At 35.1% G+C, this 27,221-nt stretch overlaps 1 protein-coding gene across 3 annotated transcripts in view; it reads left to right on the forward strand.

The window, feature by feature from the left end:
- The window catches only part of ULK4 (unc-51 like kinase 4), a 223,214-nt gene that overhangs the window by 16,355 nt on the left and 179,638 nt on the right, over window positions 1–27,221 (forward strand). For all 3 annotated transcript variants that reach the window (XR_008448427.1, XR_008448428.1, XM_009571781.2), the window contains exons 13-18: window positions 1,739–1,799; window positions 4,269–4,450; window positions 7,096–7,142; window positions 7,943–8,021; window positions 19,158–19,265; window positions 23,487–23,570. Coding sequence is in view for 1 of the 3 variants with exons in the window: in XM_009571781.2 (XP_009570076.2) it covers window positions 1,739–1,799; window positions 4,269–4,450; window positions 7,096–7,142; window positions 7,943–8,021; window positions 19,158–19,265; window positions 23,487–23,570 (561 nt within the window). In the remaining 2 variants the exon portion in view is untranslated. The remainder of the gene's footprint in view (window positions 1–1,738; window positions 1,800–4,268; window positions 4,451–7,095; window positions 7,143–7,942; window positions 8,022–19,157; window positions 19,266–23,486; window positions 23,571–27,221) is intronic.

The raw sequence follows: 27,221 nt of genomic DNA on the forward strand, positions 1-27,221 counted from the left end.
TGTATTACCTAACTGAACACAAAACTGAGTGTAGTTTGGGATACTCAAAGCAAGGCCATCTATGGAGCCTTCTAGATTAGGAGTTATATCTTTACAGGCTAGCAAAACATAATGGTATTTCTAATAAGTATGAACATATTTTCTTTGGGAAAGAAGACCCAAAGTTCCAAGCAATGTCCATCTAATTTCTGTCATATGGATTATAATGTGATAATGGTTTGTGATGAGACTCTTGAGCATAGACAGCCCCTTGCTTGACAGCAAAGGGAAGACCAAAAGAGAATCAGTGCTCTGCACTGCAGTAATAATACACGTGCCAATAACAGGTATTGGCACATGTGTAGTACTGGTAAAAGGAATGATAGGCAAGAGTCCCTTTAGTCTTCGTTTTATTTCTGTGCAAAAAAAATGAAATAATTTTTGCAACTTGGTAAATGACAGATGCAAGGAATGCAACGTTTTTTCATTGGAAGTGAGCATTTAGCTCTTTAGGAAAGCCTTACAGCCTTTAGTTGCTCTATTGTTTCAGTATAACAATCTTTTTGTTTGCTTGTTTTAATGGAATTCCTAACACACTGAAAAATAATAAATCTTACACAGCCTAACTAACTGTACTGTTAGAATGTGTTTGGGCTGGTCTAGTGGAGAATTTCCAAGGTAATGATGCATTTCAATGCTATGTCTGTAAATTCTCAGTTCTGTCTCAGTACTCTACCATGAAGCCTTAGCCCTTCTTCATTGCTTCTCTTCTTACTACAAGAAACAGGAGATGAGATTAGGGGTAAGCGCACATACTAATGTGCACATAGAGATTAATCTCCTTACCATGCAATCCCACGCTCAGAATTAATGCAAAGTAGCCCACTGAATTCCAGGAACATGTAATCAGAGTCATTGCATACTTGGCAATCTTCAGACTAAAGGATGATACTGACACCTGGTAAAGCTGAAGAGCATGCAATTTAATCTCCTGGAAAGGGATTTACTAGATGCTGGCAGAATTTGAAAAGCTGAAATGTCAGCTTATATCATAAAATTCTCTGTGTTCTGCAGATCTGTGGAATTGAAGACCTCTTTTAGAAAATAACTCCTTACTTACACCTAGACTTCATCTGTTAAAGGCTAAATTCCTGTATACAGTTATCTTTTTTTGTATGCTTTAGTTACTGAAAATCACACTCAAATGTTTAGTTGCTGATCAGTCATCCAATTTCACAATTTATAAGAAAATTATGTGTTGTGGAGCAAAAACTTAATGCCTTACAAATTATTAGTTGGTGATAATATGACTTTTTGTATTCTAGAATGATCTGATATATAAATACATGTATTTACTGTATTGCAATGAATTGCTTGAACATTTAATGAGCTCTCAGTTGCATAGTTACTTTCTGTACCTTTTGAAACCCAAATGCAAGTATTTTTCCTCATATAATCAAGAGGAGAATGTAAACTGAAAAAATCCTATTATTTTGTATTCCCTTTAAAACCAAAATAACTTAAATGGAATTACTAACAATTTAATTACATTAATTTAATTGATTTAATTGAGTTAAATCTCAAGTATCTGCTTGGAAGAAGTATATATCAGAAAACAATGTAAAATGCCTGAGTAACAAGAAATGATTTGTACACCCATCCTGTACAATTTTTGCATCTTTGTGTTTTCATGTTCAACAACTTACAGTTTTCCAGAAATGCACTGAAAGTAGTTGTAAACTGCTTGTTTACTTTGCAGATAATGAAGCAAGTGCCAGTCAAATTTGACATGAAAACTTTACATATACCACCATATTCAGGTATGGATCTGCTCAAGTTGCTAAAACTTAAATTCTGCATATGATTGAGTAACTCGCTATCACAAGACCTGTACTCTCCCTTTGTGCATGATAAGCTATCACATTTGAAGAACTCGTAACTTTTCTGATACTGAAGTCGCATTTGTAATGTTTTTAGCTAGACGAATTTTGAGTAGACTTTTCAATACTAGTAGTTATATGTCCTTCCTTGCTCTTCTGCCTTCATCGGTAACAAGCACATACTCAAAGGCTTTTAAAACAAGACAGGCAACATGGTTTTAGTGTGGGATAAGTAGCATTTTTTTCCTGTGTTATTTTTTGTAAACAACAGAGCTATTTTATTTCATTTTTCAATGAAATAGATTAAAATTTGATGAAGGCAGAGGAGCAAATGAGAACAGGGTCTTAAAATGTGCAGTGTTGATCAGCCGTAATACTAGGCAGCCTTGCCAGTCCTACCTTTAATCAAAAATTGTTATGGGAAAAATGTCCCAAAAGATAGTGTGGAGTTGTTTAGTATTTGAGTTTCTGCTGTTGTTGTTTTTAATGTCTAGAAAGGCTGCTGTTAATTCTGAAAACAAAAGACTACTCACTGTCAGGAGTGTAGCATTTCTTCCCCTGGAAAATTTCCTCTATTCTATTTTAGGAGGTATTATTACTGTGCGTGAAGAGGGATGTTAGCCATATATGTAGTCCATTTAGAATTCACACATCACCTCATCCTAGACATAAATTTTCCTTTTTTCTTTCTATAAAGTATGTGTTTTGGAGAGAGAATTTGTTGAAGAAATTGTATGGTTGGAAAGAATGCAATGTTCCCCAGTCTCTCAGTCAACATTGTAGTAACAGAAAATGTTTACCACCTGGAGTATTGTTTCCAGTTCTGTAATTCTCAGTGTAAGAAGGATATGGAGCTGTTGGAATGGGTCCAGAGAAGGGCCACAAAGACCATCAGAGGGCTGGAGCACCTCTGCTATGGGGGCAGGCTGAGAGAGTTGGGTTTGTTCAGCCTGGAGGAGAGAAGGCTCTGAGAAGACCATGTAACAGCCTACCAGTACCTGAAAGGGACTGCAGGAAAGCTGGGAAGAGAGGGCCTTTTTACAAGGACATGGAGTGATAGGATGGGGGGGAATGGCTCTAAATTGGAGAGGGGAAGATTTAGATTAGACATTAGGAATAAATTATTCATGATGCGGGTGGTGAGGCACTGGCATAGGTGTTCAAGGCCAGGTTGGATGGCGCCTTAGGCAGCCTGATCTAGTGAGAGGTGTCCCTGCCCGTGGCAGAGGGGTTTGGAACTGGATGATCTTTAAGGTCCCTTGCAACCCAAACCATTCTATGATCCTATGATTCTATAATTTTTACTTTTGTTAATATCCTAGGCAAAAATGATCATATTCAAGTGCCTAAGGGGGGGTCATATTTTATTTCATATTGCATTTAAGTATCTGAATTATCAGATTGATGTTCTGATATGTTTAACTATTGCTGTCTGTGTATATTTAATATGAGTCAGTGTTTTTTGTGGTTGTAATACTTTCAGGGTTGTAGCTTTTTTCTGGACAACTTTTGGATTATTTCTGAAAATACTGAATTTGATTCTGTTTGTCAATAATTATTAAAGACAGCATGGAAAAATTAAGATAAATACCTGAAGTCCCAAACCATTTTCACCTTTACTAATGTAAATTGTAGTTGTTGTCATTGGTAGGTGTTGATACTTCAATGTAAAGTTAGAGTAAAAGACAGAAGACTTGCTCGTAGTATTTTGTACTGGAGCATATCAGGATGGCAGATAAGTTGTTAATAAGTAGCTAACCAAAACTGAGGTATGTATGGATAATAAAGGGAAGGTATCCATTGAGACTGATAAGGAAGTCTGAAAATTCTCTATTTTCAACAGAGAATTGAATAGGTCAGTAATTAGAACTAAATAATAGTCTTAGTGACTTGCCTTCTTTGTGTTCCTCCTGAAGTCGTCTGTGTTCTGATTCTACTAAGGCTTAACTAGATGGATACCTACCTATATCAATAACTGTGGACATTTATAGCTTATTGATTCTGAGGATATTTCACTGGCTTTCATTAGGTTTTGCCTAAAATTTACTCTAATGAAACTGCACTTTCTTATTAAGAATTATGAATGATTAAGGACAACTACTACCTTTCCTAAACATAATAGAAATAAATATCTACTTAAGTCTAAGATCTTACAAGGGTTATGCTTTCAAAAATATTTTGAAGCTTTTGCTGCTACCATCTTATGCTTTGTTTATCATCTTGATTATTTTTTGATTTCTATAGTCTTCAGACATGAATTATGACATTTGTTTAATATTTTAGGTACTAAAATTATAATGAGATTCAAACTGTGGAACTTATTTATTCATGTTGATGTTACTTTCTCGTGTGTTAGAACAACATCAAAGATCCATTATCTTTAACTACTTGTTTGCTTCTTGTCGTTAGCTGAGAAGTTATCTTCTATGAAAGACGTGGACTGGAATGACTTCTTGCAACGAATATGTTCACTGCTTGATTCCATCGAGAAGAATACAGGATCAGCACGTTCAAAATTGAATTTACTGCATTATCTGTGTGCTGTGGCTGTCCACAAAAAAGTTGCAAGCAGGCTAATTGGCTCTCAGCTGGTAAATAATGAAGTTTTGAAGGAAACAACATGGTTTAAATACTTGCCATTGTAGCAAAATCAGCTGCTTTTAATTGTATATCAAGAAATTATTGTGTACTGGCAGAAATAATATGGCAAAGTACAAAATCATGAAAAAAACTTACTGAAATCCGTGTCAGGTTTTTAAAAGCAGATGAGGGAAACTAATTCTTTTTCTTAGATTTCAGATACATTTATGTATAGATTTGCTGTATTAGTAAAAAATTTGGGGTAAAAACTAACCTTGATAGAGTATGTGAAATGACATAGGATGAAATGTTAGTCTTTGTAAATCATTAAGCAACAGAGAAGACTGAAGAAAATTCATGTTTGAACGTTCATGTTTGAATTGTTAAATCAGTTTTATTTGGCGATATGTCTGTAAAGAATAGCAAGAAAAAACTTTCTAAAGAACGAACAGTAAAACTTCCATTAAGCACTGCTTGAAAGACCGAGTGTGCTCTCTGAAGAGTCTGGTTTAATGTATACTTAAATGGTGGTTTCACCTTTCAAGAACCATTTTCTCTAGACAAACAATTTCACTAGTGTCATCTAGTATCGCCTTCTATGACAAGGTGACCTGCTTAAAGGATGAGGGAAAGGATGTGGATGGAGTATACTTGGACTTCAGTACAGCCTTTGACACAGCTTCTCACAGTATCCTACTTGAGAAATTGGCTTCCAGTGGCCTGGGCAAGTGCACCCTCTGTTGGGTAAAAAAATGGCTGGATGGCTGGCCCAAAGAATTGTGGTAAATGGAGTTAAATCCAGCTGGAGGCCAGTCACAAGTGGTGTTCCTGAGGGCTTAGTGCTGAGTGTAGTTCTGTTCGATATCTTTATCAATGACCTGGAACAAGGGATCGAATACACCGTTATTAAGTTTGTGGATGACACTAAACTGGGAGGAAGTGTCGATCTGCTGGAGAGTAGGGAGATTCTGCAGAGGGATCTGAACAGGGTGGAACGATGGGCTGAGGCCAGTGGGATGAAGTTCAACAAGGCCAAGTGCAGAGTCCTGCACTTGGCACACGACTTGTGCAGTGCTAGTAGGCTTGGAGAAGAGTAGCTGGAAAGCTGCCTGGCAGAGAAAGACTTGGGGTTGTTGGTTGACAGCTGACTGAACACGACCCAGCAGTGTGCCCAGGTGGCCAAGAAAGCCAACAGCTTCATGGCTTGGATCAGAAACAGTGTGGCCAGCAGGGCCAGGAAAGTGATCGTGCCCGTGTACTCAGCACTGGTGAGGCTGCACCTTGAATACTGTGTTCAGTTTTGGGTCTATCAGTACAAGAAAGACATTGAGGTCCTGGAGCATGTCCGGAGAAGAGGGATGAAGCTGGTGAAGGGGCTGAGGAATTGGCTGAGGGAACTGGAGTTGTTTAGCCTGGAGAAGAGGAAGCTGAGGGTAGACCTTATCGCTGTCCACAACTTCCTGAAACGAGGTTGTAGAGACATGGGTATTGGTCTCTTTGTCCAAGTGATATGTGATAAGATGGAAGGGAATGGCTTCAAGCTGTGCCAGAGGAAGTTCAGATTGGACATTAGGACAAGAGTCTTCACTTGAATGGGTTGTCAGGCACTGGAACAGGTTGCCAAGGGAGGTGATTGTGTCACCGTCCCTGGAGGTGTTTAAAAGGCAGGTAGATGAAGTGTTTAGGGATATGATTTATTAATGGACAGCTAGGGTTGGACTTGATGATCTCAAGGGTCTTTTCCAAACTGGTGATTCTATGATTCTATGATCCATAGAGGAGAGGTTTAATGTGTTTCTTAGAGCATTCCATGTGCAGAAGAGAAATTGACTTATTTTTCCCATTGTGTAAAAGCATCACAGAAGCTATTCTGAGATGTGTGCGTTTCAATTTATTTAATAAAATGTAAGCTACTTCATTATCCTGTGTTTATACAAATGCAACCATGTGTCATATGTTGACACATGTCATCATTGGATGTAGAGATGATAAGGGCAAAATTGCACTGTCAGAAAAATTCAATGAAGAACATTCTAGCTGGAAGTGATGGTAGGTCTTATACCATAGAATTCTTGTAAAAGCAGGAAACAAAATTGATGGGAGGTGTATTGCATTATCACTGTAAAATCTAAGGGACCAATAATCCCATAACTGAATTACCACTTAACAGAACATTTCAGAAATTAGTAATCATGCAATTTGGTTCTTAAGTGGCTGATTGTGTATGTTAACAGTCCATTCATTATTCTAGTATTTTCCAATTATTTTGTCCATTCTATCAAAATAAATCTCATTTGTGAAATACTTCTTGGATGATACTATATGATGATTTCTGTGTTTGTAGGTGAAAGTATCAGAATTTTTTCTTCTGCATGGTAGTATTCAAAACAAAAAAAACCCTTATGTTTTATTTTTTTAGCACACTGATATATATTTAGCAGTTTAGTTTAAGGCAAGAATATAGCAAGAAATTGTATTTTTACTCTCAGCCTTTTTTTAACCAAGGTTTGGACAAAATCTACAGTATTCGTGTATGATAATACATTTTGCAAATGTTATCAGAACACATTTTAATGAAATTACTGATATATTGATTTTATAATTGAGACATATAATTGAAAATCACTAATGTTTATTTATCTTCTTTAAACTGTAGTTTCCTGTATTGATACAGCAGCTGCGTGCAGCCGCCAACTGGGATATGTAAGTAGTAATTATTTTAAATTAATTTGTTTGCATGTAGAATTATTACTGAATTTTAAAGATATTATTTAACAGATCTTTGAGGAGCTTGTTAACCTGCTGGACTGCTTTGGTATCTGGCTGGCAGTATCTTTGCAATATGTAGCATTGAATTTTTGCAGCATTGAAATAATGTGGTGCTATTTCACAGCACCAGATGTTACAGAAAATCTCTAAAATTTTGTTTAGAAGTTATATGATGAATTGTATCAAATAGTATTACTGAAAATCACTGGATAAACCAAACCTATACCATTATAGAAGTGAAGTAACTATAGTGGTAGCTTTGTTTTGAAATGCCTGTCAGAAATAATTCAGTGTGGTAGTGCCCTCTGCTGTTTGTTTTCTAAATGTTGATTTTTATTTCCTTTTTTTTCTATGAAACATGTAACTGTTTTGCTGATACAGATTTAATTTCTATTTTGTCAGCTATAGTGAAAAATTTGAAATGATCTACAGGGTTTTTGTGTTAGAGTAAAATGGAACACGAGTATGGCTTGTTACTAAGACTAAAACGAGCTAAAGAATCTTCAGTGCTAATGGAAATGTCTTTGTGCATTAATCTAATGGTGAATTGAGCTGAAATACTGAAATAATTTCATGATACAATTAGAAATAAAAATAAAATCTGAGCTATAAATATTCCCTCCTCCTAGCAATCTGTGTAAAATATAAACAAGACATATATTGTGTAAAATATAAACAAGACATTTTTGGCATTGGTTTTTTCTGCACTTTAAAAAAAATTATTTGATATACAGACGTGCCAAAGTTGCTCGAGTGATTGGTTTACTGGCATTACATACATCTGAACTTGGAGAAAACGTACCTGTTTCTGAGGTATCTTTCCATTTCTTTTTCATGTGGGGGAGGTGAGTTTTGTTAATGCTTTTACTGTTTATGCTGGAAAGTTTCACAGCTTCTTTTTCTTTGGGCCTTTTTTATTTTTTCACTTAGATGTCAATGCAAATATAATTATTTCAATTAAGAAATATATGAGTGTCTGAGTTTATTCTGTGTAGTTGTGGTTCTGATCTTTACCAACCAACTAATCTGTAGCAGAACTACCCACCAATGATAAAACTCTCTTGTTTTTCTCTCCTTTTCAGAAAATTAAGTAGTCACAGTTATACTTCTTGTGGACTTGTGTGTAACAAGGAAAAAATGTTGACATATTTGGTTATCCTGAAATGTAACTATTATAATTAGTATAAAAATAGTACAATTGATTCATAGAAACTCCTTTTTTTTTTTTTCCAAAGAGTAATTGTGATGGGACTCATCTGAGATTCCTAACAGTTCTTAAAGAATTTGTGTAAGGAAGGACAAGTTATTTTCTATGACCCAGCTGGTTGTTCAGCTACAGTTTCTTGGTGACTGCTGTGATTCAAGGAATGTCAAAACCAAGCTGTAGCTAGTCAGAAAAACATAATCTAAAATGACTCTCTGTGTTCTGGGTCTTACAGACTTACGGTGTATGAGTGATCTATCTATTGGTAGTTGGTTCTATATTTTGTCTTCTATTTCTAGTAGCTTCTAATATTATTTGCTCTTTGATGTGTTAGACAGAGGTGATCTCGTTGTAGAACTGTCTCCTACAGGTGCAAAATTTTATTCCCAAGCGTGAAAAGTCAGTTAAAAACTCTTGAAGATGTGATTCTGGAGTTATTTTTGCCCCCATGTGTACCATGCTGCGTACGCCCAGTTTTCTTTCCTATTTTAATCTCTTAATCACAGCCCCTTTCAGTTCTTCTGTTACCTCATTATGCACTCATCCAGTTATTTGTGGTTTCCTTTGTACTTTTAAAGTAGCACGGGACTGAACAGATATTTGTGCAGTACACTGCTGGCTCTTATATGTTAAAACCTGGTTCCCCATTTTTCACCCCCTACTGTCTTTTATCCAGTTATACATTTATGTAAGGATAGTTCCTCTACTTTTGTGGTTGAATCTGCACCATTAACCTTTTTGTTGTTATTTAAGTAATTTGTTAAATATTAGTAATATTAAGTCCTGAAGAAGCAGAAAAGCTTGATGACAGAACAGTAGAAATACTGTATGCCGAAAGTTTTTGATTTGATCTTTTTCTTAAGAATTACTAATTTTCCTTTTTTTAAAAAAAAGGTGTTTTGGAAGTTCTGATTTAGGTAGTCTATGAACTGCAACGTTTGAATGTAACCACCAGGGGTCGCTAAAAATGCAAAAAGGAAAGGCAATCTACTATTTCACAAACTAGACAAACTTAACTGTGGGCTTGTACACTATCTTTATTGTGCTTTTTTCCTACTGTAGACATACTGTGAAACTGAAGTGCAATTCAGGTGTAAGTTTGCCATATTTAAGTTGCTTATGTAAAAAGTAACACGTCTTACATAGAATCGTAGAATGGTTTGCGTTGGAAGGGACCTTAAAGATCATCTAATTCCAACCCCCCTAACATGGGCAGGGACACCTCCCACCAGACCAGGCTGCTCAGAACTTTATCCCACCTGGCCTTGAACATCTCCAGGGATGGAGTATCTAAACCTGTCCCTCTCCAACATATAGCCATTCCCTCTTTAAAAGGATTCTTCATAATTGATTGTAATGATGGAAATGTGTCATGTCTCACCAGATAGATTGTAGGACTGTTTTTAACACGTATGCTTTCCTGTAGTCACAGATTCTAACTATTTAATATCTTTGCCTATTTGCACTGTAATATTTTTGCAACACAGGCTGTGAGATTTCTGTTTCAAGCATAGTGTGACCCTGTTTTCTGGACCCATAGCTCTTCCCACCATATTTCTTTTTAAAGTAGGAAATGTTTTTTTTTTTCAGTTGCTCTGCTCTAAGCTTTTCATTTTTTTCTAACATTGCGTAGTCATTTGGTCTTGTAAAGTTAGCTATTTGCATATTGCCATAGCTAAAGAAACATAATTATCTCACGGAAATGTTCAGGGCTTCCTTAACACAACAACCAGTATTTGAAGTTTAAGAACTCGGTATTCACCTGTTAGCATAAAACAATCACCATATACAGTTTAAAATGCAGCTGTGTAGGCTCTACTGTATGACATTCTATAATTACATTTTTTTCTTTCATGCTATCCATTGTGATGTAAATGTATAGCAAGGAATACAGTTTAAAGTCCTACTTAGTTAATGGAGCCTGCTTTCTCCTGAATTGCCCTGCAGCTGGCTGACTTTTAACTTAATTACATAAAGGCTATTACTTAGCATATTCATCTCTTCCTTTGTTAGCTATCACAAAGTTTAAACAGAAAATCCTTGGTTTAGGAGGATTAAGATGTTTCAAATTATTACAGGGAAGGAGGCAATGCCTAGGCCTCTTTTCGATAGAAAAATGGACTGAAACAGTTATCTAAATGCCTCTCTTCTTATGCTACAAGTTTTGGGATTACCACCACATATTTTGTCCCTAGTTTTTATGAAAACAACTCATCAAAATAAAAGTATGGAATTTTGTATGTTTGTGCATTATGAGGCAGAAAGAGAGGCAAATTTGTCACATGTTATAGAATTAAATTACATATGTCCTTTCACTAGTGTTTTTGGTTTTGACTTTGGCCTTTGCTTGTAACATCAATTTTTGTTACCTTCACTGGCATACTGTGGGCAGATTTCATAGAATAGAACATGAAAATTAAGGTAAATTTCAAAATGAACAGTTTGAAAATAGTGTGTTTCTCTCATTTCTTAGATTGACAAAAAGTTCTTTAGTTTCAAATAACTTTTTTTGCTAACTAAAACAGTTTTACTATATTAAAGTAGGTCTCTACAGTGCAAAGATTTTTATGTATTAAAAAGGATAGGTGCCTTTCATGGATAAGACAAATCTCCTTGCAATGTTTACAGTGTGTGATTTCGTCCTTCCATTTTTTTTCTGATTTACTGTAGAACTGACATCTATTACTTCATAAGTAAATAGATACGCCATATACACTGGAGATAGACTTGAGGTGTGAAAGGCTAGATGAACAAAGTAGAATATTGTTTCTGTAGTTAAAACAACCTAGCAAGAAGACAGTTCTTTTAGATTTTTTTTTTTTTGTTAGTAAATATAACAGATTTCCAAGTTAATTCCTATTATTTGTGTCTGATTGTATCCCTTTGGGATCTTGAGTTGATTCCAAAGGAAGCTGATGAAGTCTTACATCTGGTTGATGACTGTGCTTGTCTGCTAAGATCTCTTCAGTTACATAAAATTTGAAAAGATGAAAGTTTTCATGTGAATTTCATGTAATTTCTTTTCTGCTTTGTGGCAATATAACCATGAAGTACTTTCTCAGCGTAGCGAGAGTGCTGTTCTCCATGGAAAGTGAGATTACTTTGGCATTACTTGCCCACGTTACACAATGTGTGTACTCACAAGTATATGTACTGAAAAGTAATTTCCATTATACTTGAAGCATAGACAGTTTTTATCGATGGGTAAGGGTTTACAGAATTACAAATATGTTTTAATTTCCACTTGCTGACAGTCATAATAATAGACCAAAGATGAAGTAGTATTGTAAATCTATGCATTATCACTTTAAATCTTAAAACATAAAAAAAATATTTTTGAACATTCTGTGATTTTCACTTCTGCGCTCCTAAAACTGCTAGGAAAATTCTAGATGCAGCTTGAAATGGGTTGGGAATCTGCTATAGGTAATATATCAACTCCACACACTGTTGTTGTAAATGAAGGTAGTGACTCTATCCAGATATGAATCTATCTTCTTTCTTCTCTTACTATATCATATCCATCCAGTTTGACAGCTAGTGTAAAAGGTGTCAGTAATTTATTAAATTTAAGATACTTCTATGACACAATGTAAGACTTTCACTTCATTATACTGCTCTGAAAGAGAAAATATAGACAGATTGAAAAGAAAAGAATGTAATATAGGTAAGACAGAGACTTCGTCAGACTATGTAATTAAAATAAAACTGATTTTTATGTTGTATATTTTTCCAGATAATGCACTTTCTTTACCTGAAATTTATACCACCTTTTAACATGGAATCAAAGTCTTTTGACAGGTTTTCTCCAAATCTTACTTTTTTCCTCATGAAAGAGTTTTTTAAATCTTGTGCAAATCACTGTTGTCTAGATTAGAAGTAATGCTCTGCATGACAGAGCAGGAAACAGCTTGCCTTCCTTCTTCTAGTACACGTAAAATATGTTCTTATAATTATGCCTTTAATGTTATAAAGTATTTATGAATGTAGTTTATAAAAATATATGTGTATATATAATTGTGTATATAATACACATGATGAATCACAACTTTACGTGTCCTCTGCAACAGAAACTATGAAACACAAAGACTGTCATCTTAAATTTGGTTCACGGCACAGATGTTCTGCTTGTTTAGTATGTGATGTATATGAGCTCTCATTTCCTGCAGTTGTGTATTCGAATACCTAAATGTGTTTAGTGAAGACAGCGAAGTCATAGGGCAACTTTTAGACTGTATGATCTCTAAAGAAAGAGAGGCTGTTATCTGGTTATGGTAAATACAGTCTTGTATTTGAGACACTATAAGCATTTAAGAATAGTATCCTCTATAATGTGCCGTAATTATTTAATCTTCATTACCCTCTGCAATAATGCCTCTCTAAGTTCTACTAGTCTTTGGCTTCTGGTAATTTAATTATGCCTTTCTTGTTATGAATCTACTTACAGTTACAAAAAATTAACCTTTAATGGACAAATTTATCATAAATATAAAAATAATCAGTATAAAAATTCATTCAACCCAACAAAGACTTAACAGTTTTATTGCAAGTAAGTCACTGATCTTATGGCTAAGATATCTTCAGACAGGTCTTCTCTCTTGTTCAATAAACCAGCTTTTTTAAAACGAAAACTTGAATTTATTACAGTGTTGACTAGCTTTCTGGCAGTTTTTGTAAGTGCGCAGGAAAAGAAATAAGTTCTTAGTTTAAATTTTGTTAACTCAGTTTTACCACTTTTTCATTCAAATATGAGAAAAAAGTAGGAACAGGAATATCAGAATGACCTACTCTTCTTACACCTTCTGAATAAATATAATAACTAGGTCTGCCAGTCCTAAAATCTTGGAGAGTGAGAAACAGTAATTTCTGTTCACCAACATAAAACATTGTTCTTTGATTTAATTTTCATTAATGTTAAATTTTAAATTCTTAATTTTAATGAACAACCAAGAAACCAAGGAAGATGGATAATCTACCCAGTATATTTAATATTAATGATGGTTTCTAAAAACTTCAATTAAGTAGTAAGGCAGGCAATCAGATCTTAGTACTGAGTAAAGGAATAATGTACTATATACAAAATTTAATTCATGATTTTATTTAACAGAATATAAGATTCTGAGACTTTTAGGATTGCATACATAAATTTGATTGCGTAGTGTGTCATGAAAATGTACCAACTTATTAACCGTTCATGGGGAAAATAAATATTACAGATGCAAAGCAAGATTAGCGTTGGTATTAAATCAGGGTTTTCTGCTGGCAGAGATATATCATTAAAACTGTGAATTTTGAACAGTCTGCCTTGGTTCTCTATAGCAGATGCACAATTTGATTTGTGTTTTCTTCATCAAGCTCTGCCTGCATGTAGACAAACAATCTTAGCTTAGGTATCATGATGATTTAATGTCCGTAGCTAGTCTGCTAGAGCTATTGTCTGCTGCTCGTGTTATCACACGGCTCATCAATTTTGTGTGTTCACTTTCAGTCTAAAGAGGCGAAGTTGAGAGATGCTGACTGAATAGGGATAATGCCTGTTAATGCCACAGTGCTGAGGTACTTTTAGTGGTATTGATTCCACAGTGAAAGTAGTTCTTAAAATATGTATTTCATCACAAAAGCAAGAGTAATTCCCTATAGCTATAGAAAGTGAATATAATAAAGGAGAAAATGGTATCATTATGTGTTCATCGTTTACTGCAGAATTGCACTTGAACCAACTTGATGACTACTTTCTCAAGCTGATATATTAGAAGCTGTAAAACCTACTGATATGTTTATTTCTTCACTTAAATATGAAAGTGAAGTTCTCTCTGTGAGGGCAGGCTGTTTCAAGTTCCTTAATAACATCTGAAGAAATGTTCTGAAAACAGTTAAAACAGTTAATGAACACAGCATTACATGAAAAAAGGGGAGAAGGTCAAAGTTTTTTTAGTAGATCTCATTGCTTTGATTTGAAGACTACATTTCCAGTTTTCACATGGTTTCTCTGTAAAAAGATTGGAGTTATGAAGCTGTTAAGGTTAGAAGGTAAAGAAAAATCAAGGAAAGTTGAGGATAAAAACCCTTTAGTGATCTGAGGAAGAAAAAATGTTGTACTGCCAAATATATCTGCAAACTGTTAAAAAAATGAAATGTGTTTTATCACTTTTAAGACTGGAAGTGGTTGTTTCCTGAGAAGATTGTTAAACTATGTAAACTCTTGATTTTTTTTCTTTTTTTTCTTTTTTTTTTTTTTCACTAGATTCACCTTTCAGTTCCCCATATGTTTTTGTGACTATGAAGGTTTTTTCACAGAATGCTTTCTTACAAAGCCTGCTAAAATGAGACTAATTTTTTCAGATTATTTTCTTTGAGCTTTTTGGACGTTTGTGCAGTATCTTGCCTCTTTCTATATAGATGCAAATCGCAGTAAGGTTGGAGGTTTCAATCTAGCCTTTACCTGCAAAAACATTATGACTTGCAAAAACATGAATTGCATTTAATATTGGCAAAGGATCTGGGAGACAAGAATATTTGTTTAGTGAACAACTGATTTTCTGCATCTGTGAATTTGTCATTGTAAAAAATTTAAACCATGTAATGACACTAATTCATAATCTAGCAATATCTGTGAGCAGTCTTCCACTAAGATCTCTAGAAGATTATGTTGTGCAATAAATATGAAGTGACTTATAAGATGCTGATAAGCCTTGAGGCAATTTCTTATATCAGGATGATACCAGGATATTCTGATATTCTGAACTGCATGTCTGGGATGATAATGAATTTATCTCCTGTTTTTTTGAGATTACACACATTTTTTACTGGTCTTCTCCCAGAAAATAGCAGAATGTTTGTCTCCAGCCTAGTATACTTCTCAATGACAAATTTGCTATCTACGTTACAGTCATCAGCAGCCAATGTACGTATTTTGGCATTTATATGCATTGCTTTATACAGAATAGGATTTATGTTCAAAATCACACTTTTCTTTATGAAAAAAACCTCAGAGTAACACTTTCTATTTAACCGTTTCCTACTTAATAACTAGATAGGACTGTGTTCTGCTAGGCCTTTTGAGGTAGTGGGAGAAGAGAGCGCGTTTTGAGAGTAGAGAGCCAGGACTATTTGAGATAATCTTTGCCTTTGGCCAAACACTTCTCATGATTTATGATAAAACCACAGTGCTGCTGTTGCAGTTTTTTTGGTGTTAGTGGTTATTGCTTGCTTTGTTTTTTAATTATTTTTTTCCTGTGCTACCCGAGGTAAAGAACGTGTGTCTTTGCGTTCCTTCAGTTACTGAGCATCTCTTCAAAGGCATATCACATTAAATCCCTTTCAGAGGAAGGGGTATGGTTTATTTTGCCCTGCCCTTTGTGAGTAAGTACTGAAGTGGCTTTGGCCCACAGTTTTCTGACAAGAGAAGCTAAAATTCCTTGGGATTTTTATTTTGAATTGTTCATATGGATGATAGTGTCACCTTTCTATCACTCTAGATTAAACTCTTGACCTTATATACCTCCCTTAGTCTCCTTCTGCATCCCTATTGTCCTTTCATCTATGTTTGTTTCCTCAACTTGAAGCTTCCCATTTTCCAAGATTTTCCTGTTCCTACATGTTTAACACACAAGCTACGTAACCTCCTTGCTTGTATCCAGAAAATGTGTGTATCTCTACTGTTTGCTTCTGAGCAGCATCAGTCTTTTCTTTAGCTAGTAGCTGCTACAGCAGTAGAAAAAACTTTGGAAGCAAGATCTTCTGCTCTAGTTGCAATGCAGGTATATGAATGTGGCTATAAATGGTCATCTATTTTTATGCTGATTCTTACTTCCACTTCAGAAAAATGTGCAATGTGGCATTATAGTCAGCAATAGCACATGTTCTCTCTCTGTGGCCTCATATTCAACCCAGGCTATAGTCTTATCTCCACAACTCCATCCTGTCACATAATTTCCCATTCTTGAAGCGTATTGGTTAGAATCATAGAATAGTTTGGGTTGGAAGGGACCTTAAAGATCATCCAGTTCCAACCCCCCTCCCACGGGCAGGGACACGCCCCACTAGATCCAGCTGCCCAAGGCCCCATCCAACTTGGCTTTGAACACTTCCAGGGATGGAGCATCCACAGCTTCCCTGGCGAACCTGTGCCAGTGCCTCACCACTCTCATGGTGGAGAAATTCCTCCTTATCTCTAGTCTAAATCTGCCCCTCCCCAGTTTATACCCATGTTAGGAATACGAAGGAGTTGGAGAACACATAGTGACAAACAAATCACAGATTAACTACCACAGTTTAACCAGATTTTGTGAACTGCTTGACTTTTCCAGCTCACAGTTTTATAATGTACTATCTGAAATATTAATCTCTGCTGTACAGTATGGCTATGTGAGTATTTCAGCTGTGTTGAAAACCAGTTGTCTGAGCCATCTCTCATGGTTCACCTGAAAGGTTCTGTCAGCTGTGAGTACTCTTCTGCTTAGGAAAAGGTTCTTAACAAAGGCAAAATTATGAAGCTTATAAGTGTTGAGTGGGTGGGATTCAGTCATCTGAAGTGAATTGAGGAGTTCTTTGAGCATATAATGAAGCTGCAAGAGAGTGAAACTTGAATCCTCCACAAAAGGAGAAAGGACCCCACACTGGTCGGTCCTTAATCAGAACTGAGAAAGTCATATATTTTTGTTGGAAAATTTGAGACTGATTTGCAAGAAAGGCTGCCAGGTTCTCCAGATAAACCCTATGCAAAGTGTGAAAGTATCTTGGGAAATTGATTGCACAAGGTAGGTGGTTTCCCAGAACTGCTGCTGTTTAGACCCCTTGTGCCTGGGTTGAAGTGCTGGTTGTTAGTATTCAAACAGGACAGTAAGTGTTGAGCTCCCCAAGAAGAGTGGTAGAAGTCTATATGCCATGTGCTCTGTAATCAGATGCAGATACTTCCTTAACTGGCAGAACCACAGGAGATTATTTTTTTTCCAGCTCATTAACTTTTCCCTATTGTTTAACCATGTCTAAAGTATTTTTAAACTAGAAAAGAGCAATTAAAAGTCTATTACAGTGATCCAGTGCTTACTTCATTGTGATTTGATCAGTCAGATGGTCTTCATTGTATAAAAGTTTGTGGTTCTTATCAGATGTTTATAGCATCATCAGTGTCTAAGACTTAGACTCAATGACTTTGAAATAGGGCTGTCACAGAGTTGGTCCAACTTTAAGATACTTAAATTTTTAAAAAGTCCGCTCTTCTTTAGTAAAGCATAGAATAAACATGGAATGTCTCAGTGCTACTGCTGATAATGTTTTTGCTTTCAAAGAGGAAGAGTTCAGAAGCAGAAGAATGAAATAAAACTCATGCTCCATTTGTTATACTAAAGGAGGTCCTAATATGATGGTTTCTATTGCCATGTTTTCTGTATAACAGTGAAACATGCAACAAGCATTGTTATTTGCCTGGGCTACTTTTTTTCCCTGTGTTTATGTAGGCTAAGATATTTTGCAGCAGTGCTGTATCTGTTTAATAAAGAAAAGTAGTGCAAGTTATACCACATCTCACATTTGAAGTAATAATTGAAAAGTTGACTGTTTCCAAGGTGTAAAAGAGAATAGCGTGTGCAATTTTACTGTTTATTTGAAGTACATAAAAATAGCTTCAGATCTTACTTAGTGTATTATGCAAACTATTGGAAATCACTGACTTCACTGACAGTATCTGTTTACAGAGCTAATTTTTGTATGTCATAAGTACTTTAAAAGTATTAGAACTAAATACTTCCCAGTAGTCAAAGAAACTACTTTAGGAACTACTGCATAGGAAGTATGTTAAATCTCTATTTGCTGAACTGTCATCTTTTCCTGCTCTTGCAAGACATGAACTTTTTGGAGCAGGGAAGACATGTAGATCCATGTTTTTCAAAGTAAAGAAACAACTGGCTTCTATACTGCAATATGCTTGGTACATATTCGAGCATATTTTGATTTTGGGGAGCATACCCCAGCCAGCAGATAGCATGCTGTTCAACTTAACATGTGGTAGGTAGATGATCCTTGGTTTCTTGAATGAGTCCAGCATTAAACACTAGGTTGAAATGTGTTCCATGTGTGTATGGGAAAGTGATTTCTTAATAGGTTACCTGTACAAGATGAATTGGAGTTTTAAACTTTCCTCCACCCTCTCAATATAAATACATTCTGTATAGCTACACGTACATGCTATGTATATTCATGCGCACACTGTACCTGTAGCAGACTCCTGAGGTACAGAAAACTAAACTGATATGTCCTGTTTTTATGCAGTTAGTCACCAGTAAACCCAGAGATCAGGAGACAAAACTTTAAGAGTTCCTATCTCCTGATTTAATGTCTGCACAAAAGACAGAGTTTATTTTTGTTATTTGTTCTTTTTGTAGCCTGATGGTGTGGAGAACTTTTAGGTCTTCTAATAGAAACATAAGAACAGCAAGTAGACTCTTTTTTTCTTGGCATATCTACCTCCATTGTCCAGAGGGAGGGGGAAAAAGGGATGGCTGGCAGTTTGTTACCTTGGCTATTTTCTTATTGCATTTTTCTCCACGTTGCATATATTATCTGTTTTGTAATTATAATTTTTTCTTGTCTTCCCACGCTTACTAAATGCTTTGCAAATGTCTCTTTAGCGTTAGTGAAGAGTATATCAATAAGATGGCATTTCAGATAGCTTGTTACCTTTAACTGTACATTTTGCCTGAGAAAAGATTATACATGTTGCTCTATAATTTATTTTTTAATTGTAGGCAATTATACTTTTAACCGAACTCATCAGAGAGAACTTCAGAAATAGCAAATTGAAACAGTGCCTTTTACCAACACTTGGGGAGCTTCTTTACCTCATAGCCAGCAAGGTAAGACTATCAAGTGATTCTTACAAATTTAACAAATGTGAAAAAACCTTCTTGCTGCAAAGTAGGCAAAAAAACCCCAAATTATTTTATCATTTATATCCTGAACAGTTCCTTGGCCTTGTATGTTTTGTGCAAGATTTCTTACTTTAAGCAACATGTTAGCCAATCATGTATATCATTTGAGATAAATTAAATTGCATGATTCAGTTATAGAGTTTTAACTTCATAAAACAATTTCATCAATCACCATAATGGCTGATGGCCTTCAAGTGGCAGATCTAATCTTACCTAGAGACTTTGATTAAATAGGGTATATCAGTATAGCCTAAGATATCAATAAGTTAATATATGTAGTCCATATTAGATCTTACCCTAGCACGGTTGGATTCACCATGCTGTGGAAAAGGAAATGGAAAGATCCTAACAGATTCCAAATGGAATTTTTGGTGATTCCTGACTAGAACTGATTCAAACCTTCATAGAAACAGTAGATTCACATTAAAAATAAACTGTTTTTTTGTAGAAAAAGTACTGTTAATTGTAGGTATTGAGATGACAGCTGCTCTAAACCCTCACTTTTCCCTTATTCAAAGAGTAAAATACTTTCTTTACTTGTTAGAAACACTGACTTCAAATAGAAAAAGCCTAACTCAAGCTTCTCTGAAGCCTTTGTATTAAATGCATCACCTAATTGCTCTGAAAGCTATCGTCTTAGTTAATGGTTTGTGAGGTCACTCAATAAAGGAATGAAAATACCAAACAAAACTGTAGTTATGACTTTGTTCTGAACTTCCGTGTTTTATTGTCCTAATCCTCTAACTCCTTTGCATGTTCCACAAGATGAAATGGTTGCCTTGCTTTCTGTAGAGTAGCAAGTGTTGTCCTTTATTGATTAGACAATTGCCAAAGTATCTATCAAACAGAGTTGCAGAACTTATTCTAAAATGGAGAAATTATGCTGTGGAAAATACATCCACAGTTTATTTTTATATGTTTTTTTAATTTTTATTTTTATATGTTTTAGTTTTCCTCAGGGAAGAAATCTGTACTTAGAATTATCAGACAGATTTCTAACTGTGTAATTTTTAACTGCTGATAAAACTACAACTAAACTTAAAACTAAAACTTACAACTCCAACTTGAAAAGTATGTTTGGCAAGAGCACTTTGCACTGCTTGATCTTATTTTGAAATTAAGCTTTAGTGATTGAAACAAATCTGTTTACATGGTCTCTGTAACAGCGTAACGATTGCATTGAGCCTAAAAGGGTTTTTTTTTTCCCCCTGAAAATTTGAACTCATTGATTTTTGAATCTATATGTATTTATGCTTTAAACATCGTGAAATTCATAATAACATTTATTTAAATGATGACTCTATCATGTTTCAGGGGGATCTGTAGTAATGGGTTAGATTGCTTTGAGTTGTAACTAAGAAAGTGTTAGAGAACAGGGAGAAATAGTTGGAACTAATCTAAATATATGAACCCAAGGCACTGTGTCTTGATAAAACTTCAAGACTATTAGTGTGATTTGTATGCTTGGAGACACTATAATTTAAAAAAAAAATTGTGAGAAAAGCCTTTTATTCTCCATACTGCACCTACTGAACCTTAGAACACTGTAGTGCTGCAGACGTTTTGTTGCACATTAAACTACAGGACAGTAATATTGAATGATCTTGCCGAGATCACACACTAAGTCGATACTAGTACAGCAAGATGAAATGAATATTTGTTCCCATTTTATGTCTTTAAACAGCAAAGCTTTATTCCTTTACTTGTTTAAGAAGAAAAGCCTAACTGCATTTGATTCATAGGAGCTGTATGTGAAATATTTCTGTTTTGCTTTTTTTTCTTGTTTTCTTCCATTTTGCTATTCAGCCTGCTAAATATTTAGACTGTATTTTTTGGGAACATAGATGATTTTATTTTTTTATTTATTCCTTCTGGGGTTTTGCTAAGTTTTCCTAGGTCCAGCCGCAATATTAGTATTAAATAATGATAAAGATTATTTCTTCTCCACATGAACATTTGGTAAATCATAAATTATCAGACTTTTAAAAATCAAGTTCAGCTAGCTAGGTGCTGTGTGGTTTCTTAGGTTAAATACAGAATCACCGATTGCACTTCTGTGGCTTAGAAAATACTGGGAAGAAGTCCAGATAATCATGATGGTCCTCTGCAATCCTAAACTCTGATATTGTGTGTACTTGCATATGACATCTCATAAGTAAGATATTATGCTCTATGTCTGCATTTTACATCCAAGCAGAAGCTAAGAGCGATGCACAAGTTGTGTGAGCAAACCCCAGGGAGGATGTTCTGTTACTTTTAAGCAAATCGCCTTGAGGGAAAACGTCCAAGTTCTATGTAATATTTCTATTCATTTTGCACTGTTTCTGTTGTTAGGGTGCAGAACCTAATCAAAAATCAAAATCAACTTGGGCTGTGAGCAAAATGTGGGAAGGTCTCCCAGTGTTTGATGGTACATTTACATATATTAAATGTCAAATTGTCTTGTGTGTTTACGTAATTAAGAATGCTGCTATGTTTCATACTTTTTTTTTAAAAGAACTTCTAACTAGAGACTAAATCTTGCAGAAAGTTATTAATCAGTCCGAAGAACAGAAGAACTATTAATGTTTCATGACTACACCATTTCTTAAGACTTTTCATTTTATATTATGTTTAATATGTATGGTTACAGAAAAACTTGACAGGATTTCTCATGAAATTAGATTAATAAAATGAGAAACAGAACTATGCAAGTTCCAGCTTAGTCTGTCATTTGAAATGTGGCTTGACTCCTAGTCTTGTCCTGCCTTTACTGATGGAGAACATTCTACTTTTGAGTGTTAGAAAGAAACCTACCATCCTTTGAAACTTGGGCTGCACTTTCTTAGATTTGTATACTAAGCCTTGGAAGGCAAAACTGTGATTGAATATCAACATATTCTTACTCAGATAAGATGAAATAGGTGGAATGTAGTGGATCTGGTGTCTCTGTCAGATATCAAACTGCTTTTATTATTAGTCTGTAAATTACTTCTAAGGAAAATGAATTTTAGTAGGCAATTCAGTAATAGTTGTCCCTGCTAATTTGCCATGCTTTAATTAAATACTTGATGGTATCGCATCATGTATGTTGAATTAGTGTAGGCCACTCCAAAACCAAGAAATTCAGAATGTATAGTTTGTTTCTGCACCATTATCCCCTCCTTGACCATCTTGTGCTTCTCATTACAAACAGTTAATTAGAGTGCTAAAAATAATTTACTAATGTAATCAATAGAATTCAAGAAATGTATGACTTCTGAAGGAGTTGTTGCTTGTTATCTTTTGTCTGCTTTTTCATACAAGCTACGCACTGATTTCATGGCATATCATCTTCATAACATCCAATGCCTATTGTTTGTCACTTTCTTTCCCAAAAGAAGCTTTTTGGTTTTTTTTTGTTTTCACTTGCTAGTATCTCTGTGTTACTAGCCTAGATATAGGGGCTGTTTCAGTTAAATCTTAATGATATCCAAGTGATCTCTTTTGAACTTGAAGTTTTACAGTAGGCTACTGGGCAGGCAGGAGAGGGAGGTGGGGTTTAATAATTTCTAATGGAAGAATCAAACCCCTGGTTGAACTAGCAGTGAATTAGCCACTCTAGCAGGGTGATTTAAAGGAAATATACTTAAAGATCGTGGAACACTGTTGGTATGTATTGAAAGCTATTCCGCACAGTACATTTTATTAAATACTTTATATTTCCCTGTATGACTTAGAAATGCTTTTTTCCAAGGTAAGTTTACATATTTTTAGTTGCCAAACAAAAGTAATTTTGTTTGGTTTGTATAATAACGTTTAAAGAGAAGTTTTACTACTTTTAATAATCAGTTGCCTCGTTCTGAAGTAATCAGGATTATTGAGAGGAATATTTTTTTGTGCGTGTGAATTACAAGGAATTAATGAAACTCAGAAATGTTAGCACAAATTCTGTTATGGATTTTGGGGAATATTTAAATAAGGTAATAAAATATCAATTTCTATGCTGCACATGAAGTAACAGTAAATAATAATACTGCCCTGTAATTTAATATATTTTCAGCATATGTTAATTTGACAATGTGTATAATATCAACCTTACTAGAATCTGTTACTGTTTTTTATGTCAGTTAGATTATTGTGGGTTTTTCTTTGATTTAATCATTTGTGCCATTGGCTTCATTTCAGGAGCTAAAAAGGGAGCACTCCAGAGAGTGCTGGGTTGTTCCCTCAGCTGCTTACACTGTGCTAATGAGGTGTCTTCGGGAAGGGGTAAGGATATTTCATTGTCCTCAGTAGAATTTTTCCACTGTAATAAGCCTTTAGGCATTGTGTGAGGATTGTAGCCCACAGCACTTGCAGTATCTTGTCAACCATGTACTGCTCTTGAATTTAAATAATCTTGATAAGACTATCACCTAAACAGGAGATTAATGCAAAAATGCAATATGTTCTCGGTGTATTAAACAGTAATGCATTGCTGCTTGTTTTTTTTGGAAATAGGGTGGTAAATATAAATTACTGTTAATAAATGTGAAGTTATTAATATTATGGCTTTATTTTGAGAAATATTCAGACAGTTTGTACTGTCCTCTTTCAATTTGATTTTCATACAGTGTATTTTGAGCAACTTTTACTTTTTTTTTTTTGAAGTGACTGTTGTACAGTTTTTGAAAACTGCATTGTTATCCTACCGAGTTTTTAACATTCTTTAGAAGTCAAGAAGTAGTAATTAATCTCGTACGTGAGCTATGTCGTATTCTTCATTTTTCTTGATGACAATTTAGCTGTGTTAGAAGAAGGGAAAAACCATACATATGGTTCCGATTTGTAAAATGAAAAAGAATTAAGTAGAGGGTTGGCTTTACTGTTTATAGGAGACCGCTTGACTTTATTTTTGCCCAAGGTAAAGCTCAAGGCAGAAAATGTGTCAGAGGTTGCTGGAGAAGAGAAAGTGAAAGAAATATCTTTTTTTTTCCTCTCTTTTTTTTTTTGAGATCTTTATTGCTTAGAGATTGTGATTAGTAGATAAGAGCGTAGATGCATTTTAACATCTTCAAACCTTTGTGTGATCAACAACACACGACGGTGTGTGTATTGTGGACTATTGCCAGCTAATAAGTTGGAGAGAGATGTTGTTCTAAGGCACATGAATGCAAAGCTATTTAATTACCAATTTAGTAAGGGAAGACTTTTTATTTCTGAATATTCAGTGTAGAGAAACTAAATCAAGGCATCTATAAAACATTTATTCTTATAGAATAAAATTGCTTCTTAGTCCTGAAACAGGTCAAATTTTTCTTAATAATTCATCTTGATATAGTTTTCTTGAAAAAAAAACACAAAATAGAAATATATTTCCCATGCAATAGATTGAATTAAATAATTAAGTTTAAAGTTATGTCTAGTCTAACCAAGCACATTACAACATTCTCTGTGAAGATGCTTAAGGTTTGTAGTGAAGTTTAAGTATTCATACTTGTTTGTGTGAATACAGTGCAAATATGCTAATACAAATTGCTCTGTCTGTTGTCGCAGCCTCAGCTTTCCAGAACAGCACCATTTGAAGAATGAAAAATAGCCATGAATATATAAAGTACATCACAACGTATGGAAATAGAGAAACTTATCACCTACTACTATTAACTTTTACAATTTCTTTTACTGCTTTTTTCCTCCACTCTTGTAGCCATCCTCTCTTATCCTCCACAATTTTAGAAGCCATCCATCTTGCTTGGAAAATGATGTTGTAGTGTCTAAAACTAGATGGTTAAAATCATATTACTCTTAGACATCTGTTTGCGAGAGATTTGGGTTTTTTTTAAGGAAAGACTATTCAGATATAAATTTTTTTTTGTGCTATATCTTTTAGATACAGAGGCGCACGAGGAATGAACAAGATGGAAAAACAGGGAGAAAAGGATATTAAAGTACTGAATTAAATTTTTTGTGTCCCTTCTGCATATTTATTTCAAAACATATGCAAGTAGGACTACTGAAATAGATGCATCCAGGATGATAGTATATCAGTCTCTTCAGTCTATCGTATTATTTAGTCAAACAGTAGATCTCACAATCTTCAGCAGCAAAAGTTACACAAAAATTTTACTTAAGGAATTTTTATGAAAACATTGTGCAGTGTCATCAAACCGACATAACTAAATATCTTAGAATTTTTTTTAAATGTATTTGAAGCTGTAAGACTATAGAATACTTTAGGATAGAATGGACCTCTGGAAGTCATCAAATCCAACCTCTTGCTCAAAGCTGGATAAAAAGACTGGATAAATGGAAGATAAGCTGGGCAGGAAAATTCTCTCAAGTGATTAGTGATGCTAAGTCCACCTGGCGGCCAATAAGTAGCAGTGTCCCTCAGAGAACGATACTGGTTCATTTCTTCAGTAACAACCAGAGTGACCAATGGGATTGTATTCTCCAGTTGGATAACAGGAAATTGGTGGGGGGAGCAGCATCAACTGCTAGAGCTGAACTTTATACTGCTGATCTCAACTCTTTGAGTTGGGTTATCTAACCAGCTTTTTATGTATCCCGTGGTCCACTGAAGTCCGGGCCTTTGCCTTTTGCTTAGGTATAATAAACCATCTGGAAAGCCTTGTTAAAGCTCAAGTAAATTCAGCCCACTGGACTTTGTTAGTCCACTGAGGCAATCAAAGCTTTTCACGTTGGTCAAGTGTGTTTCAATCTTGAGAAATCTGTTCCAAATCTTACCAGTCTTCTAGCCCTTCAGGTACCTGCAATTAGGTTCCAGGAGAATTTGCTCTGTAATTTTTCCAGGGATAGAGTTGGGGATTTCTCTTCTTGTCCTTTGGAAGGTGGGCCTGCCATATGCTTCCCACCCTACTGTCAACAGGATATCTTCTGATCAGCACAAACTTTTGAAGATGTGTGCTCCCTCACAACAGTGTTGACTAACTTCCTTAGCACTTTTGCTTACAGCCTTTCTGGATCAATAGACTTAGACATGTCCAGTTTTCTTAAGGGTCCCCTGCCTCTGTCTTCGTGTCCTCTAGGTATTCTTCATTTCCCTAGATTTTGCTGTTTGGCACATGAACGTGGAAGTTCTGAGGGCAGTGAAGTTTGAGGCAGAGAAGATGCTGAACTCCTGAGCCTTTTCTATGTCCTTTGACTCCACCTCATTCAGCAGTGAACCTAATTTTCCTTATTTTTGTCACTGATGTACCAATGGAAACCCTTCTTTTTCCTTTTCAGACCTCTCCAGTTTTCAAATCAGTGCTCTTTTCTGCTAACCTAATACACTGGCTTTAATATACACGTTTGGGGGGGTGGTTCTTGAATCAACTTTGCATTGCTTTGCTTTAGTAGCAGGCACAGAGTTACTTTGTCTGGCCTGTGGCTTGCAATATTTCGTGTCTGATATACAGGTGTGGTAGGGGTGTGTGCGAGTGATGCTTCCTCCCCTCCATCCTACTGCAGGATAGGAGATTATAGAGTTAAAATGAACAATGTACATTTTTTTAAGGTCTGACTTAAATTTACACAAACCCTCATTTTAGTTTTATTCCTTCAGTAGTAAAACACTGGATGTGAAAATCCTGAACATATAATCTAAATTTGCCTTCACTGTGCTTAATGTTCGTTGACTGCAGCTTATGGTCTTAGCTGCTGTATTTCTTTATTTTAGAGTTTGTAGCCTGTAATCTGTTATTTATTCAATAAATTTCCCTGACCCAACAATTTATTACATGTAAGTAGGCTTTGCATTCTTATATTAGTAATTAAGAAATTGTAATTAAATTTAATGAAGTAATAAATTTATTTTAATTGTTGTAAGTTTATTTAAATTTTATGTCAGTATATTTTGAGTGAATATTTGTATCTGATCTCAGTTTTTATGAGAATGGCAAGGTAACTTTTTGTAATAAATTCTGAATTACAAGAGTG

The sequence above is a fragment of the Cuculus canorus genome, chromosome 2, assembly GCF_017976375.1.
Source record: "Cuculus canorus isolate bCucCan1 chromosome 2, bCucCan1.pri, whole genome shotgun sequence".
Lineage (NCBI taxonomy): Eukaryota > Metazoa > Chordata > Aves > Cuculiformes > Cuculidae > Cuculus > Cuculus canorus.